Raw genomic sequence first — 19,806 nt, 5'->3', positions numbered from 1 at the left:
ATAGAAGGGAAGTGGAAAAGAATCAAAAAAGTGTTAACAGAAGCTGCCTCCCCGATGGCGCAGTGGTAGCGTTGTCGCCTTGTAATCAAGGGGTCGCGGGTTCGATACCCGGTGGAGGCACAAGTGGTTCGGATCCCACTTTAAACTGTAGGTCCAGTCCCGATTAGCCTCACTGTGCATAAAGTGGACTTAAAACAACAAATCAATACAATGTTAACAGAAGCTGCAGAAGAAGTAATAGGCAAAGAGAAAACATCAAGGAAGAAAGAGCGGTTTGATAAAGAATGTCAGCAAATAATTAACCAAAAAATGCTGCAAGAATGAAGATACTGCAAAGAGAAACAAGAAGTAATTGTAACAAATACAAAGAACTAAGGCAATAGGCAAATAATTTATGTAAGAAAAAGAAAAAATAATGGATAAGAATTAGAAAGAATATCCAAGACACAGAAGAACTTAGTCGCCCGACAGAGATTAGAAAGTACTATGCAGCAATAAAGAGAATAAATAAGGAATATCAACCCAAAGAGATAGGATGTAAAAGGAGAGATGGGAAGATAATAAGAGACAAAGAAATCGTACTAGAAAGATGGACAGAACACTTCCAAGAACAACTATACAATAGAATGTATACAGAAGAACAAACAGAAGGTAACAACGACCAAAACACAGAAGGAACACCAACAAGAGAAGAAGTTGAGAAGATAATAAAAAATCTCAAAAACAATAATCACCAGGAGAAGATGAAATAACAGCAGAAATACTAAAATATTCTGGACCAAATATGACAGAAGAAATATACAAACTGATAAAACAAATCTGGCAAGAAGAACACATACCAGAAGCATGGAATAATGGAATATTGTGCCCAATACACAATAAAGGTGACAAAACAGAATGTAGTAATTATAGAGGTATCATGTTACTTAATACAACTTACAAAATACTGACTAGCATTATACATAGAAGATTAACAGCAATAACAGAAAACATAAAAGGAGAATACCAAGCAGGCTTTTGACAAGGAAGAAGCACCATAGATCAATTATTCACAATAAGACAAATAATGGAAAAACATTACGAACATAATACAAATCTCTACATGTTATTCATAGACTTTCGTAGTGCTTTTGATAGTATTAAAAGGTATAAAATAATGCAAACTCTGACAGAATTACAAATACCTAAGAAATTGATTAGATTAACAAACATGACACTTCAACGCACATATTTCAAGGTCGAAATATGGAGCGATATGGGTGAACTAACAGAATATAACAGGAATAAAACAAGGAGATGGACTATCTACATGCTTATTTAATATAGCACTACATGGAATAATAAGCAAAATTGACAAAAGAGGAACAATATTTACGAAACGTAGCCAAATTAACGCATATGCCGACGACGTAGTTATAATATCCAGAACAGAAGAAGAATTAAAGAGAACATACAGAATATTAGAAGAAGCAAATAAAATTGGGTTACAGACAAACATGAACAAAACCAAATTCATACTACTGACTCCAAAACAAGGTAAAAAAAAACGTTACCACCAATTTACAATAGATGACAAGAAATTTGAAGCAGTAACAAGCTTCAAGTATCTTTGAATGACGATAAATGAACAAAATAATATGCATGATACAATTAGAGAAAGAATAAACGCAGGGAACAAAGCATATTATGCCAATATGAAATTACTAAAAATCAAGTTAATTAGCAAATATACAAAATATTGATTTACAAAACACTTATAAGACCGGTAATAACTTACAGTGCTGAGGTATGGACAATGAGTTTAGAAGACGAACAACAATTAAGGAAAATAGAAAGAAGAAGAATCAGAGAAATATGTGGACCAATCAAGGATGGAGATTTTTGGAGAAGTCGAAACAATGAAGAGATATATTCCATCTTAAAACAAAAGGATATAGTAAGATTTATTAAAGCTAGAAGAATTAGTTGGATGGGTCACATAGAACGTTTGAATAAGGGTAGAATGTCGCAAAGAATCATGTATGAGAGAATGTATTCCACAAGAAGAAGAGGCCTCCCTGATGGCGCAGTGGTAGCGTCGTCGCCTTGTATTCAAGGGATCCCGGGTTCGATACCCGGTGGAGGCACATAGTGGTTCGGATTCCACTTTAAACTGTAGGCCCAGTCCCGATTAGCCTTACTGTGCATAAAGTGGACTTAAAACACCAACTCAAACCAAACCACAAGAAGAAGAGGCAGACCCAAACCAAGATGGCGGGATAGTGTCGTACAAGATCTACAAAGAATGGGAGTCCATGGATGGAGGGAGAAGATATTGGACCGAGATGCTTGGAGGCTGATAGTACAGGAGGCCAAAGCTCACCCAGAGCTGTAGAGCCAGTTGGTAAGGGAAGTAAACTAAAATCCGACGACGGGCAGCAAGCAAAAGGTTTAATTCGCTCACTGTCTTTAAATATTGTCAAACTTACTGCAACTTGATGTTGTCTTGTTTTCTAGTATCCTGGCAATTGTGGTTAGTGTTAACGAGGGTTCGTTAATTGATTCCATCTAGTAAATATGAGACATAATGTGTGTAGAGCAATAACGTTTAAGGTGATTGCTGATAGGATTGTTCATGTCCTTTCTCAAGTTTTGCCCTGTTTGCCTGTTTGTCAATTTATTATTAAATAATGATGTTATATACATAGTCGTAGTAGAATTATAATTGAAATGTATAAAGTGTATGGTTATGGAAACTGTTTTGTTCTATTAGGAATGCTAAATTTTGTACTATCTCTTTGGATATGCTTTCTTTAAACTTTAGAGAATGTCCTTCAGATACCCTTTTTGATTTAATTTATTTTACTTCACTTTTTCTTCCACTTTTGACTAATCGCGTAGGTGAGAATGAGTGATGTCATGAAATTGTTGAAGAGATACTCACAAAGAGTGCTCATTCCAAGACCTGGATTCGAACCCGGGATCCTGGCGTTGTAGCGCACTGTAATAATTACTTCACCACGGACATCAGCGGAAGATGTCCTTTTTATATTTTTGTACAGAGTCTACGAGACTGCACGATACTGTGTATGTACCTTATGTATGTTTTCTCTTTATTTGCGATTTCTTCTCAGCCATCTCAGATTGAATTCTTTTTGCTATTTTTATCCTATTTTTAAGCTGTTCAAACAGTTTTTCCCTCACACGTTTCTTTTGTTTTTGGTAAATTTTATTACCTTTTCCCTTTGGTTCTCTCTTTAAACTTCCGTTTTAATACAAGCCTGGGAAAAGTGTTAAAAAGAGAAAGTTGAAACCGTGTTTTATGTGTGGGAAACATCCCTGTGCATTGACCTGGAATACAGGAACATAACTGAGAGTAAATGCTTCTTGCAGGACATCCAAACTTTTCTGAACCGTCCACACAGATTTTTTTATATCTCGACATTCTCACGTTACTTAACATGTGCATGTTCCTGTCCCACATCAAGAAGTGCAATGACCAGAAGAAATGATCCTTTGTTGATGCGAAATTGTGCAAATTTTTTCTGCCTAATTTCGCCATGAAGAAATAAAGTGAAGACGTAATACAAAGACGGATGGTTCATTTCTCTGTGTACTTCCGGTGGTGTCGCGAGAGCTTCCGGGTTGCTTCAGGAAAGAAAATGGAGTCTAGACATAAAAAGGTTGCGGAGATGCATATAAATTGAAACACCTTTGCTACGCACTAGAAGCGTTGCACAATGGAGATATTCGTAGTTATGGTGCATTATCGTGTACTCATCGTATTAAGAACTTGTGGTGAGAAATTCTTATTCGACTTTCTCAAAACAACTCTTCGAAATTCACTTGACATAAACCTCTAAATAAAGACGAGTATTAAAGACACTGGGAAGAAGTCGAAAATAGTGCACGAAGTGGAAAAATACTTTCTTTGCACTAGAAAATGACGGCAATGACGAAACGGGAATAAGAGCAGGATGAGGTAAAATGGCCACGAGTGAGATCATAAAAGTGAGTCATTGAGTAATCTTGGGAAGATTACTTGAAGAATCTAGGTCCATGCGCTTGTAGTCATTTTTACGATCGTACTTTGAGAAGAATCAACCTCCATGTTCAAGGCCAGGATCTGGCCTGAGGGGCTTCTTTATATAAACGTGCAAAGGAACACGATAGTGGGATGTTATTCGTGAATTGCGCTGCGTCTTCAAAGTGTCATTTACCAACAATCCTCATACTGCTCAACGTTGTTTCAGGAGCCTAGTTTTTGAAATGTTCGTTCCTTTCACCTCCTCCAGCTACTCAATCCCGTCCTGGGAATGGATGTTCCTCCATCAATTTCATCATTTCATCACTCATTGATAACTAAAAACAGAAAAATCGAAAAGTAGAAAGGAAAAGAAAAATACTTATATAGTAAAAGAAAGAAGGTAAGAACGAGTAGGCATGGTTTCCAATGTTTTGAATTCGAGTAATTAGAAGTCGCATTAAAAGCCCAACTACATACTTATAATAGATCAACGTCTTTCCCTCGGAAGGGGAGGAGAACTTTTTCACCTTGTCCCGGTCTCCCAACATCTTACTTCAAGATTTTTTGTCAGTTTTAGACATGTTAGGAGCAACGTTAGATGTGAATTTCCAGGTGGGTGTCAAAAATCCTTCTTTTCCCCCCTGTCTCAAATATTTTAATAGTTAATCGACATGATGTCGCGTTTTACCCCCCGCTAGATAAATTAGAACTATACAAGATATTTTGACGAAATGTATACGTTAATCGTTGCTGTTAGGATTATTGTTCTACGTAACCTCTATGGCGGACTTGTCAACGCAATGCGCTACGATTCCTAGGGCCCGGGTTCGTATCCTGGGTAGGATATGCATATTTATTATGATAAAAAAGTAAAACTTGAAAAAAGGTACGTGAAAGGAATGGAAATTCAGAAATGCAATTTCTTTTTAAAAAAAATTTGAGTTCAATTCTCAGTGTGAACCTCAAAATTTCGGTTTTGTCCCAGCATCGTGAGGACAATTAGGAAGCTACTTGAAAGTATGTAAAAGCGGTCTACAAATATATAATAGCGACGATGTGACTTGTTGAGTACGTGTCTTGCAACGAATAGCCGTTTGTCAGCGTTGGGTCATCCTCATCAAAAAGAGTGTATTTTTTTAAACTCTTTTCACTATAAATGTAGTGTATTGTTTCCATATTCCATGTTTATGATAAGAAGGTCCTTCAAGGTCAAGTTCAAGGGCATGTGTGTGTGTTGTATCTCTGTGGCAAATTCTAGCAAATTTCATTAACAAGCATGGAGTATATTACGATTACGCAAATTGTGCCTGCCATAAACGTAGCTCCAATTTGTTTTAGGATTAGTCTTAGAATGACCACGCGTGTGAATGAACTTAGTCTTCGTTAAGGAGCACCCCTTCCTCTCCTCTCCAAACAGCTCCCGCTCATTAAATTGGTTTGTGTGACCATAATTGTTTCTTTACGAGGTAACGGTGGCCGAGCGCGCAGGAGAAAAAAGCAACGTAATAAGACACGTAACGTAATTACCTTCTCTTGTAACGGTGACAATGGATGAAGTCGACAAGTGCTGCTCTAAGAGGCAGAGCCCTGCTGCCACTTTGTTTACTAAAAGAAGCTGCATTCAGCTTAAGATACTGGACGCTCTAATTTTTCCCTTCTCATAACACAAACTTAGAATTGGGCTTCATTTACTAGTGAGCTCGCATATTAGTGTCTTCCTGTGACTCGCTGCTTGGACTCCGCAGTGTTGCCACCCGACTGTGGGGTAACACTTTCCGAAAACTGTCATTTTCGTGACACATCTGATTCTTATCCATTTGCAGCTTGGAAGCGAGTCGTAACTCCGGTAGCACTCAATCAATAAGAGAGCCGCTGATATCATCTAAACCCAACACCTATCGCTAACCCGCTTGCTCACGCTCTACGATGTTGATAGACTCGTTAGGTAGACTCGGGCCGAAGATGTTCCAAAAATGATATCGATGCAACTAGAATATACTTCTTCTGTCACAACCTCGCTATTCAAAACAAGTTGTTAAATAAATGTTAAACACCCGCTGTTGTGACAAACATTTATCTCCCCGCAGGGCGTCTCCGATGGCGCAGTAGTAGCGTCGTTGCCTTGTAATCAAGGGGTCCCGGGTTCGATACCCGATGGAGGCACATAGTGGTTCGGATCCCATTTTAAACTGTAGGCCCAGTCCCGATTAGCCTTACTGTGCACAAAGTGGACTTAAACACCAAATCAAATCAAAATTTTATCTCCCTGCCCATTTTTAACTCCTGGAACGCGTTGCACAATATCAGACCCAACGCCTTCTACTACCTAAAGCAGTGTTACATTGTCATCAGTAATGTACTGCATGTGCACTGTGCAGATTCATACTTCATGCCGTCCTGTTGCTCAATTTGCTACATTTGTTCAAGCTCGCTGTCTAATATTTCTAGTGCACACTGGCAGCGCCATAGGGGCCAATCGATGAACGCCCTTTCACATCAGTCACACCCCCATTTTTTTTTCTAATTTTCTATTTTTTTTTATTTAAGTGGGCGAGGTTCAGTCTGAGGCTGTTCTGCCACCTGACCCGTGTCATGAGTATTAATACAGTATACAATAAAATGCACAATTTAGCTACAGAATGCTATTGATCAAGTAATTGCAATAAATGTATGAATTAAAATTATACAAAAATTGTGAAAGACAACATAAAAATAAAAGTAGAATAGAACAGAATAAAAGAAGAAAGAAGTTGACCCGTCCGTCCTCTTAAAGCCTCCTCCCCCCCATACATACATACCTTTCGCTCCAGCAAACAAAAGCAATTTGATAAGCAAATGCCCTTTTAGTCAAAATATGTATATGTATGGATGGCATTTTAGTGATATTAAAGACCGCGCCCAGAAAATATCTTCCCCCCTCTGGCTCCCCATTCTCTTCTTTATCTCCAACACTGATTTCTGAGGTTCATATATTAAAACAAAAACACAAAATGGAGAAGAAAGATAACTCCTGCTCCAACATATAATAAGTATAGTGTCATCTCGTGAGGAAACAAAGTTTTTAAAAATTACTAAATGAGACATTGATCATTTTGTAGAACTAATTCCTCTTGACCTTCTACATTCTTGAAATACACGGTTTTGGTAGATTTTATTTTTCATACAACTGGGAGTCAAATGTCCTTTTGGACCCCCCCCCCCCCATAATTTCCAAGTTATGCCTAACAACGGTATCGGAAACTTTAAATATGTAAATAAGTTCCAAAATCTTGTCACAATAGTAGCTAGTGATGAAAGATTTGCCAAAACACCGAAACCAACCATTGTGCACGCAAGCAGCTAAGAACTCCTTCTGTCAATGCACCTCACGACCTTTAAGTATGTCATGAAAAGCATTCATTGTCAACTACACTTATCTCCTCTCGTCCCCGCTTGGCGTTTTGCTTTCGGTGCGTGAAATCTCTTGGTGTAACCGCTTGGCAGCGTTTCTATGACATTGCCATTCTGCTACGTGACTCCCAAGGACTTGATCCCTACGACACGTTCCCATTCGCAGCAACCTCTTAGAAATTCAAAGGACGTCCTCAAAGGGTGGCCGTCGCATGTAATCGCTGTGTTGAAGCGATGTAAACAATGCTACAATGAGTCGTAAATACAGTGCACGTGTCTGCTGCTAATGTGGAAAAAAATTTGGGCGCTAAGTTGCCTATTGTAATTGTCTAATGTCCGCAAAAGACTAACAGAATAGTCAGGTGAGCGGTTTTCACCCATGGAATGTTCTCACTAGCAGGTTTTCTTCGAATTTCTGCACCAACAGCTTTTATATTAATAGCGAATTCAACAAATACATCCACATTCCATTTTCAGTCGTCAGCATTAAAAACTAACACACCTACATCCTGAGATGTCTTGCATAACTCTATTATAGTGGTCGCACTTGCCAATTTTGCTATTGTAGTTTATTCGTCGCTGTAGAGTTAAGCAATACGCATAACACCATGCAGGTAAGCGAGAATTTCGGGATCTAAGTGTCCCACTTCTATTGCTGAACACCGTAGAGTTAATTTGAAAGACGTGTACTCAAATTATCCATCGTCCTTTACAGCGGCTTTTTCTCTCAATGCGAGAATAAGGAATTGAAATAAAACCGTCGACAAAGTAACACTATCATCACAAAAACATTTCGTGGATGTTCATGCAATATAAAGAAATATGAACGAACAGACTTGAGGACAATTTGAGTTCAAGTATCTTTGAGCTTGACTGTACAAAGCCATCCAAACAGCACGGAAGGGAATGGAAATCTGTTTTCTTCTCCGAACGGCGTATCACACCACCAAGCACTGCTTGAATTAGAAATTCTGGCAATGGGCACGCAGTTATCGATCTCCCTGTAACAGTATGCAATGTATTGTAACAGAGATGAAATAGGTATGAAATATGCATTATTTTCGCCTAGCATTCACTTTCCAATGGACGGGTCAGACTCAAATCCGCCTCTGCTACTTGCAGGTGCCCAGGTATGTCTGTCACAATCTTCTCATAAGCAAGAAATGTTTTACGAACAAATGTTTCCATAACATTTGTGAATTATTCAAAATAATTTGTGTCATTGTGTGTATGTGCACATACGATCTGTAATATTTGATGAATTACATATCGTTCCGTTCTCTATGATATGGGTCTAGCGGAGTTATGAATTATTTTTTAGTGGTCATTTCAACATTCTTACATATTTCCATGTATCCAAAGTTAGAACCAAGGAAGCTGTGACCAAGTGGATATAGTATAATCCCACCAAATCCGAAAAAGATAAATGCTTGTGATGCATATTTGTGTTTTGTTGGTTATTATCTAGTTTTCTATGGTTTCAATAAATATGCTCGAATTGAAGGGGAGAAGCCGTTCTGAATGTTCTTTTCCAGGATCTACTTTACAAAATCGTTCACAGCTACGAAAAGAAAATATCCTTCTTTTTGAGAATGTATGGATTATCATAGTTGCGTTGTATTATTTGTCAAATAACTTTCAGTGATAGAAAATAATTTTAAGATGATGAAGTGATTCTTATACCACTACAAAGTCAAATATTTGCAAAAAATTAAACCCTAAAACTGTACGTTTATATATCTTTGTAATTTTTCAGTAAAATGATCTTCAACTGTAAAATATGCCTTGGATGCTAGTATTGTCCTTGTAATTTGAAATCACTTGCATTAGATTAGATAGGTCGTAATCATTTCAAATTAGAATTCTGGTGTTTCTCTCCTCTTTAAGTGGTTGTAACATTGCACATGCGCTTTACGCTTTATACATTCTTATCCTAATGGTTGTCTCTGTTCTTTTACAGGCTACAAGATCAACCCAAAGCCTTGCAAGGTGTCGGGTGAGGAAGGAACTTGCATGTTTGTGTTTGAGTGCATCAAGACGGAAGGCCGACATGTTGGGATGTGCGTCGACGGGTTCATGTTCGGAAGTTGCTGTGCGCACGATCAGAAGGAGAACGTGGTCAACGACACCATCCAGGAACCGACGATCCTCTTCACTCCTCCCGAAGGCGGCATCTCCCAGTCAGCCATCTTGCCGATCGCCGTCACCACCCGACCACTAACCATCCGTCCGCCAGCACCAACCACCAACACAACGACAACGTCATCGAGGCCCAATTGGTACGACACCAGCACCCGCAGGCCTTGGCCGTCGACGTTCACCACCACCACCACCAGAAGACCGTGGACAACCACGACCACAAAGAGACCATACTACACGACCAAAAAGCCAGTGACCAATTGGAACACTAGTAAAAGGCCGTGGTATTCCACGACCAAGAGACCATGGTTGTCGACGAACGCAACCAAGAGACCTACAGTGAGTTGGTTCTCCACAACCACAAGGACCCCAGTGAACAGTTGGTTGTCGACCACTTCGACGCCGTTAGTCAATTTGACTCCTTTAGCTGGAGCTCTGCCCGCAGACACTACACTAGTCGGGGTGTGGTCCTCACGCCCAACCACCACAAGACCTGTGAATATTTGGTCGTCGTCAACCAAAAAACCCACAAGCGGGTGGTTGTCGACAACCCAACCCCCGTTCATCACACGTCCCAGACCTCCTACGAGGTGGCCTTCGTACAGTTCCATCCGCCCTAGGCCTCCGTTCAGGCCTACGAGAAGAACTACTACTTCCACCACCACTTCTACTACTACTACAACCACCACAACCACTACTACAACTACCACCACCACTACAACAACGCCGCCGCCGCCACCAACGACAACTACTACTCTGAAACCACTTTCCGCGCCCACTGCCGATAAAAAAGTTGGTAAGTAAAGAACAGCCAAATGTCATATTTATAATGTCTAGGAATATGTATTGTATGGCTTAATTGTAACACATATTAAATAATATACAGGGTGATTCAACTATAATTTACCACTTCTTACAATGTTTCATGATATAGCCATAGAATACACAGTAACTTGCAGTGTAGCTGCCGAAGTATAGTTTCAGAAGTTGATACAACACACAGTTACTCAGTTTCACTGGGCACTTGCTTTTCAAACAACAGAAAAGGTTATGTGTGTAAAGCCCGCTTTAGACAAAAGCATTTTCCTTAGCATTTTTCTCAACATTTGTGCCATGACCTAAATGCTACCGTGTAAATGGAAAAATCTTATGGCCTTTCAGATGCCATAGCATATTTCATGGCATTTCTCAAGGATAGAATCCGTCCTATTTCCGTAGCATTTTTCGTAGCATAACCAATCAGAAGCGACCTCTAGGTCACGAGCGCAGTTGTAATGGCGGCCGCGTGAGATGTAAACAACGTATCACTTCACATTTTTAAAATACGATAATTATTCAACCGAGAGGAATTACGCTTCGTATAAAATGGTTTTAGGTAGAGAAGGATGGCACTGATTAAATATATACTTTACAACGTTTACCGTACACGTATGGAATAATATTTTAGATTTTTTTCAATTGTAAACACCGTGCACTCTCCATTTATGGTATAACTCGATGTGCCTATCGTGCTGTATGTATCAAATAATTTAATCTCAACAGCTAACCGAAATGTTCCATGAAATGCTTTCGTGTAAAGTGCTATCTCCTATAAGATTTTTGGATGCATTTAGCCTACATAGCATTTATGCTAGCAAATATTTTAAAGGAAATGCTTTCGCTAAAACCGGCTTAACACAACTAGATTTTGGTTTAAGAAGGTTGAGTTGAATGTTTTCACTCCTTGCTAAATTGTCTTGTATTTTTATGTTTAAGGGATCTAGCTTGTAGGTTCAAGAATGCTACACACAACACATTAATCAAACGAAACTCTCTCAGAAATAACGTACATTACTTTTCACTTACAGTATCACATGACTAAAACGAATAACTAAAAAATGATATACATATAGTACAGACATAGATATAAATGAAAGTGCAAGAGACTTTTCACCTCCTGGATGGCGTATTGGGAACATCGTCGCCTTGTAATCATGGGGACCCGGGGTTCAATACCCGGTGGAGGCACGTAGTGGTGAACGGTAAATACAGCCCTGATTAGTCTTAATTTGCATAAAATGGACTTAAAAACAAACAGAACGTTTGTTAAATTACAGGAGGCAGGTGTGTATATATATATATATAATGTCTCTGTCTCTCACTCTCACTTTCTCTACTGATGAAAGTTGATATGCAGAGATTGAAATTTAAAAAATCAATCAAAGTTAATCCGTTGCGCCTTCTGCCAATTAACTATGTAATATCATTCTAGAGGACGACATCCTCCGTGCAATATCGTCTCGCTTGGTCACAGATTAACTTGTAGCTGAGACAACGGTAACTTATCTGTTCCATCTGGAGTCCTTCCGCCGTCACTAACTGTACGGGGATCTCTTTTTGCCGATCTGTCCGAGCCAGCACTAATTGCATCCAGGTCGCAATCATAACTCGCACGGTGCTTGAAAGGAAGGCAGACTGCTGACTGTCATGAATACAAATGAACTGATTGGCAGTTCGGTTCTCATCGCTCCATGTGCCCTCCCACCTTTCAATGTTATGGCAAGGATCGACTAAGATTTGCATTTCCTACGAAGGGGCTTTTCCAGAAGGAAACATTTCGAGAATCAAGCCGATTTGTTTGGAATTACGAAATATACTTGATTTACAATCCTCCAAGAATATGCAGAATAGTTTGTAACCAGACTGCGTGTCCTGTTTCATGTTGAGCGTGCGGCAAAGATAAGAGCAGGCAAATTGTCCATCATCAGGTACCGTCACTCTTTTCCCCGCAACGTAAGATTCAAAATGGAGACAGTCTTAAATAAGCACTTCAACATAAATGAAGTTCCATTCAACAACAACAAACAACATGTTGGTTGGAATCACACGAATCATTTCTTGATTCCGACGACGATCTTTTCAACCAATTACAAAACCAACAACATTTCCTCTCGCATTTCGAAATGATAATTATTATAATTATATTGACATTCAACCAAACAAATATCACAAATTAGAAAAAAAAATAAAAAAAATAGGATGGCAATATTTACCAAATCAAAATTCCATCAATTATATGACACTCAAACAATTTTGGTAACTAGCACACACTGCTCATGCATTTCGTTGTTCTCACGTAGAAGCAACAGTGGAAAACATGATTCCATTAACCACACAAATTGCCATCCAAAGTACAACAACATTTACACCCTTCAACAATACCATATGTACACTGTCATACCAAGACACTAAATAAGGGTCAGAAAATTTACAGTATCTCGAATATGAGTGTGTATGTGGGGGGGAGGGGGGGTTAACAAACAGAGATGGACAATTTGTAGACTGCCATCTTTTAACAACATGTTTCTCTTCAATGAACAAATAGGAGAAATTTAGTGTGTCTTAGCATTCTTGAAACATAAGCTAAAATCTACAATTTGTATCCTTTACTGGCCGACAACCCTGTCATATACATTATCGTTGTTGTAATTGGTTGTCTGTCAAGAAAGAGTGTGAGCGGTCAACAATATCATAGGAGGAACTTGGATTGATCAAGGGGGCAGTTGCCCCCCAAACTTTCCTGGAGCCTGAGGAGCAAAGTAATAAATATTAATATTGGGGATTTCTCAAGTGTAACAAATAATCCTGGATACTATTTTTATCGGATGGAAAACTTTTTGATTCTGCCCCACCCCCAGTATTAAGTCTAATTCCATTCTGCTCCCCCTCTCCAAATTAAGCTTCAAGTTGCACCCATGAACAGCACAACCCGTATCTTTTCCTGTGGTGACTGAAAGGAAACCTCACGAGAATGCTGTTAACGCTGCGCCATCTTTAGATGAAAATTGAAATCTTGAGTTTTCCTTTCGGACGAAACCTGTTGATTCATATCTTGAACCGTCAACTTTTCCCAGTCAAATGAAGTTAGTTACCGTCAAAATAAATTTTACCCTTCTTATGACATCATTATAGCACACTAGTAAATACGCTTGAATGTTCTTAGGGGCATAGTAAAATAGATGTAAATTTTCAAAGTAAAAAAAAAAACTAGTATGCATTGTAAAACCAATTGACCATTTGTTTACGGTGAATGTACAGGACCGTAATACAATTTAACAGGAAATAGCCAATATTCCCTGTAGTGGAGTCGGATGTAAATGACCTTTAAGTAGCCAGTTCTGTATTTTGACACCTACTAATATATCTGATGTTCTTCTATTTTGAAATTATTCCAAATCCTGGTAAAATTAAAATATTTACTTCTGGATGGCCAAAGAATCAGAATAGGTGTGTATAGGGCCCCGCCCCTTTCAGGCAACCACACTGAATATAATAGATGTTATTCATTATTGTTGTTAGGGCTGTTTTCTGCAACGCATTCATTTTATCTTCAAATTAAAGTATTATATTTACGAGATTTTATGTTGAAATCACTCAAGTCATGCAAAGTTGCGGTAATACTGTTGTTTTTACCTAATTGCAACTGTTTTTACAGAAATAACAGTAGCGTTAAGTTGCCAGTGATTTTTCCCAAAGATTACGTCATTTCTTTCTGTGTCTTTCTTAGAACTGAAGGGTATTTATGAGATAGTCATTGCTAACTGTCGTGTACCGACTGAACACATGTACGCCAGACCTGGTTATTAAGTGTTGTTTGTCATCAGTCCATGTTATAGCTTCCGTCATGTATGCCTCACAGTCATAGCCGTCCTTCGTGACGAGACTTCTTGCATTTATACCATTACTTAAGTAGTTGTACTAATTATGTTATTGTGTTCGTGAATTATACACTTTTGTTTGTGTCCGTACTCCAGTCGTATTCTTTACTCAATTTCCGGGATTACCGAAGAACAGAAAGAACCGATACTAAACAATGGCGGAACTTCATTTCATACTTATATCTCGTAATTCTACATATTTCTTTGATTGTTCTTCAAGCTGTCTGTAGGAGGTAAGAATCTCTGTACACAATGCAAAAGTTGTCAAAATTTTCTGAATTCTGCAGAAAGCAGGAAAGTATTAAACAATACTTCTATAGATTCGAAAATTTCTGCAAAGCTTCAGACATTCCTGACGATAAGGCTAAACATGTTCTATTAGCAGCAATAGGGCACAGAACATATGCTGATTTGTATAATCTTATACAACCTAAATCAATATCGGAGCTCTGTCTCGCTCAGATTAAGCAAACATTGATCCGCCACTATGAGCCCAAAAAGGACCTCGTACTTGAAAGGAATAAGTTTTGCCTCATTAAACAGAAATGTAATCAAAACATTCCTGATTTCATTGTGCAAATCAAAGAGCAAGCCTCAAAATGTGATTTTGGTGATATTGATTCCATGTGCCGCGACGTATTTATTCTTGATATGAGAAGTGTGCGCGTTAAAAATAGACTATTGTCAGATCCTGAATTGACCTTGAATAAGACAATAGATACGGCCATGTATCTTAACGAGCTAGAATTGAATGAAGGCATTGTTAACGAAAGTTACTCGAAGAATGCTGTGAAACATTCTGAAAGTCCGACTGAATTCACTTCGCTAGTCCAAAACAGGTACAAGGGCAATCTTCGAATGAACATCAGAGGGGGAAAAAACAACCCTGATACAAGGAATATTGGTAACAAATCAAAGAATGATTCTGTAAACCGTGTGATAATTGTAATTCTTTTCATCCTAACGGGAAATGTCCAGCTTTCGGGGCTTCTTGCAGATAGTGCAAAAAGAAAAGTCATTTCTTAACAGCTTGCAAAAAGAGAAGGTATAACAATTCTAGCGAAAACAAATTGGTCACTAGCACAAACATTGTACTTAACACACGTGTTAATGAAAAATCTATCAATGTTCCAGCTCATTCAAAACCTACGATTGTACCTAACAATCACAGCAATTTTAAACATATGTTCCGAGAATCATCCATTGATTATTCAGATTCTGATGTGCCATTCATTCCCACAGATCACAAATCTGCAGATATAGACTAAGTTATGTCTGAGAGCAAATTTGTTGATTGCAGCTCCGCTGGTATCCACTGTAATGCTCAGTGTCCTGAAATTGTCACTACTTTCGTTACTAAAGAAAGTGAGTCTGTTTGGCATACAGAGGGATCATTATTAATCGACTTAGAAGACAACAATTCTAAGATTCCATTCCTAGTGGATACAGGTTCTGTTTATACAGGGTTATTCAAAATGATGGATACACTTTCATTCATGTATATTTCCTTGAATATACATTACATATTAATAATATACATACAAGAGAGAGAGAGGAAAGTCTAAAGTTTACAATCTTACAATAGAGGTTACAGATGTTCAATATGGCCGCCACCTGCTGCTCGGCAAATATCTAAGCAGTAGTCGAACTCATCCCACACACGAAGAAGGATCTCTTGTGTGACTGAGTTCACTGCAGCTGTGATACTGTTCTCCAGGTTACCCAGAGTTTGTGGTAGAGGTGGTACGTACACGGCTTGTTTGACATATACCCACAGGAAAAAGTCACATGATGTGAGATCAGGAGATCTAGGGGGCCATGACAGAAGAGCCAGGTCTTCATTTCCTATGCGACGTATCCATCAGTGAGGAAGGGCTTCATTGAGAAACGGCATTTCAAAACTCGCCATACAGTTGCTTGAGGTATTCCAAGTTCTCTGCTAGTTGACTTTCTAGGACTGCGCACAAAACTGCCTTCATCTCACATCCTCCTCTGACACACGCAGTCGGCCCGTGCTTTTTCCTTTGCAGAGACATCCAGTTTGCTGAAATTGGTTAAACCAATGGTATATGTTCCTCCTAATTGGTGGTTCTATGCCGAATCGAAGACGGAATGCTCGCTACACTGCTGTTGCCGATTCAGTTTTGCCGAACTCAAGAACGCAGAAAACCTTGTGCTGCACCGTGGCCATCTTACTCAGAACTGAACTGAAGGGTCCTTGGTGGCACCAGCATGCGCACTCAAGTGGTTGGTTACGCAACTGCGCTCTAGCAGTAGTATTCAAAACTTTAGACCTTCCCCTCTCTCTTGTATGTATATTATTCATATTCAATGTATATTCAAGGAAATATACATGAATGAAAGTGTATCCATCATTTTGAATAACCCTGTACTTTAATTGACAGTAGTCTTCATTGTGAGGTTGCACTATACACAATTCTCCTATCATCTTGAAAGCAGCAAATTGTAATAATCTTGGTGTTTTAGGAAAAGTTAACGTTGAAGTTGTATTTCGAGGAATGAAGCATAGCTTAGATCTGATTGTTGTAAAGAGAAAATTGAATCGTGCTATTATGGATTTGTCTTGGATTGATATTTTCATGCCTGAATGGCGAAATATTTTTATTTTACATGTTCCTCAGATGGTTGCAACTACTGTTGAATCACCAGCAATAAAGGAACTGGTTGCGAATTTAAGGAAAGATTTTCCTATACCTTTTGATGGTGACATGTCCAAGTCAATCAAGCGCTTCGAGATAGACTTGCCATTGAAAGACGATGCTACATCAGTGTTCAAGAGATATTATGACGTCCCGTACTCGCTAAAGGAACCAGTCAAAGATGAATTGCAGAAGTTGCTTAGTGACTGAGTCATTGAATCGAACAAATCATCATCGTGGGCTTCTCCTCTTGTTGTTGTTCGTAAGAAAAACTGTGAATTAAGGCTGTGTGTGTCCTACAAGAACACTGTAAATCCGCAACTTAGGAAGATGGGGCATCCATTAACTAAATTAGAGGACCTTTTCAACAAGATGGTTGGTTGCAGTTGGTTCGTTTCATTTGACCTTCGAAGAACTTACCTTCAGTTACGTCTATCTCTACAGGCTCAGAAGGTCCTTGTCTTCAACACGGAATTCGGGTTATTCAAACAGTTGAAGCTTCCCTTCGGAGTAAACTCTGCCAGTGCAATTTTCCAAGCCACGATGGAGCAGATATTGATGGTTGTAGACAAGGTTTCCATTTTCTAAGACGACATTTTAGTAGGAGGAGTTACTCTTGAGGAGTGCTATGATAACGCACGAAAGGTGATGAATCTTTTCTCCAATTATGGCGTCCGCATAAATGAACAAAAGTCTGTTCTTGGTGCAAAATGTGAAGTATCTGCGACATTCTCTTTCACAGGAGGGAATTCGTCCTCTGAAAGAAAACATTGATAAAATAAGTCAGTGTAAGCCACCCACTAATGTCAGCGAATTGAAGTCATTTCTCGATATGGTCACGTATTACGCTTCGTACCTGCCAAACCTAGCTGACTGTGTTGCCAGTTTATATGATTTGTTGAAGAATGGGATGCACTGGTCATGGACAGATGTTCATCAGAAGGAATTCCAGGCTGTCAAGGATCTGCTGTCTAAGGATTTAGTACGCCCGGTATATGATCCTAACAGAGACTTATGCCTGATGTCGGATGCATCTCCTACCGCTACGGGAGCAGCAATAATGCTCAAGATAAACTGAGTGCTTAAGCCTATCATGTGTATGGCCGGTACTTTATCCGCTGCGGAAAGAAACTACACTCAATTGGAAAGGAAATCGCTTGCATTAGTCCGTGGAGTAAAAAACTTTCATAAGTACCTCATTGGACGACATTTTGTTGCATTCACGGACTCGAAACCTTTATCTCACCTGCTGGATCCTAGAAGTAACCTGCCTACTCTAGCCATCAGCAGAATCAACAGATGGAAGTTAGTATTGGAAGAATATGACTTCAAAACTGTATACACGCCTCATGTGGAGTTGGCTGATGCACTGTCTAGAATTGGTGTTGCAGATGATGCAGTCAATGATAATCATGAAGATTTCGCGCGTCAGTTGACAGCTGAGCCGGTAGTCCTTAATCTAATTGAATCTTCGGTGTTGACGCGCATTGCGCTGGAATCACCACGTGATCCTGAGCTTTCAAAAGTCTTCGAATATATTCAAGTAAGATGGCCACAATTCATAGAGAGAACAAAAGGGCATCCTCTCAGAAAAATATTAGACAGGCGATATGATGTCCACATACAGAAGAGATGTATTTTCATGGGCGAAAGACTGGTCATACCTGAATCTTGCATCCAAAGTGTCCTTTCTCGGTTGCACAAATTACACCAGGGAACGTGCAAAATTAAAGAAATAGCTCGTTTATCGTTCTTCTGGAACACGATGAACGAAGATATTGAAAGACTCACGTGATACATGTTTGCGTTACAATAACAGGCCGAATGTACCGGGTACCGAATTCGAAACGTGGCCTATTGCATCGCAGCCTTTTTAGCGTGTCCATCTTGATTTCTTCCATTTCTCAAATATGAATTTTCTGTTGCTTGTTGACGCTTATTCTCATTGGATATCTGTGTAGAGAGTGAAGAATATGCAGTTTGACACGATGATCGGTCATTTAGATGAATTTTCTTCATGCTTCGGATACCCGAAGACCTATGTAACGGACAATGGTCAACCATTAGCATCTTCAGAGTTCAACTCTTATTGCTCAAAGAGGAATATTAAGCTTCTTCACTCAGCTCCGTACCCCCCCCCCCCCCAATCAAATGGCCTAGCTGAATGGAATGTAGGAGTAGTGAAGAACATGCTCGAAAATAACTTTTCGAATCGTTCGTGTATCACTTTGTGAAACATGGACAAGTTAGTTCTTGAACTATTAAGAAGATTGAGAAATACTCAAGTGCACGGGTATAGTCCAGCAGAACGTTTGCTTAAGTTCCGGCCAAGAACGGACATTTCCACTTCTGACGCATCAGATGGTTTCAAGAATCAGCCTATTTGTCCTGTTCCATTTATGCCGGAGGAAAAGGTACTAGTTGAACGTTGCAGGAAAAAAATCAGCCATGGTTCCAAGTACTCTATAGGCGAAATTGTTAAATTGATGGGCCGGAAGATGGCAAAGGGGATTGTCGATAATGACGTGGTTCTTGTTCATCTCACGAAGATCAAGAGGTATCCCGCTAAGGTTGGAAGAGACACCTTTGTCCGAAATCAAAGTCGCTCGCGCGGAAACAACCCATTACTAGTTAGAGATGAGGACTATCTCCCAGTACCTGCTGCTGAAGATGTAGTAGAGCCTCCAAACGCGAGAAGCGATCATCAGCCGGTTAGAAGATCCCAGGGACCAAGACGACCGCCTGACCGCTATGGGCAAACTCCGTGAAACATGAGTCTCTTCAGTCAAAGAGATGAGAGTGTCGTGTACCGACTGAACATATACGCACATATACGCCAGACCTGATCTGTATCATCTGTGCACGCCAGACCTGGTTATTAAGTGTTGTTTGTCATCAGTCCATGTTATAGCTT

The 19,806-nt window shown here is 39.4% G+C and overlaps 1 protein-coding gene across 3 annotated transcripts in view; it reads left to right on the top strand.

Moving 5' to 3' along the window:
- Window positions 1-19,806, top strand: part of Sb (serine proteinase stubble) — a 324,909-nt gene that overhangs the window by 283,928 nt on the left and 21,175 nt on the right. For all 3 annotated transcript variants that reach the window (XM_083141973.1, XM_083141956.1, XM_083141963.1), the window contains one exon: window positions 9,357-10,331. In XM_083141973.1, coding sequence (XP_082998099.1) covers window positions 9,357-10,331 — 975 coding nt within the window. The remainder of the gene's footprint in view (window positions 1-9,356; window positions 10,332-19,806) is intronic.

This window comes from Lepisma saccharinum, chromosome 1 (genome assembly GCF_977018435.1).
Source record: "Lepisma saccharinum chromosome 1, izLepSacc3.1, whole genome shotgun sequence".
Lineage (NCBI taxonomy): Eukaryota > Metazoa > Arthropoda > Insecta > Zygentoma > Lepismatidae > Lepisma > Lepisma saccharinum.
This window is presented reverse-complemented; position numbering and strand designations above follow the sequence as displayed.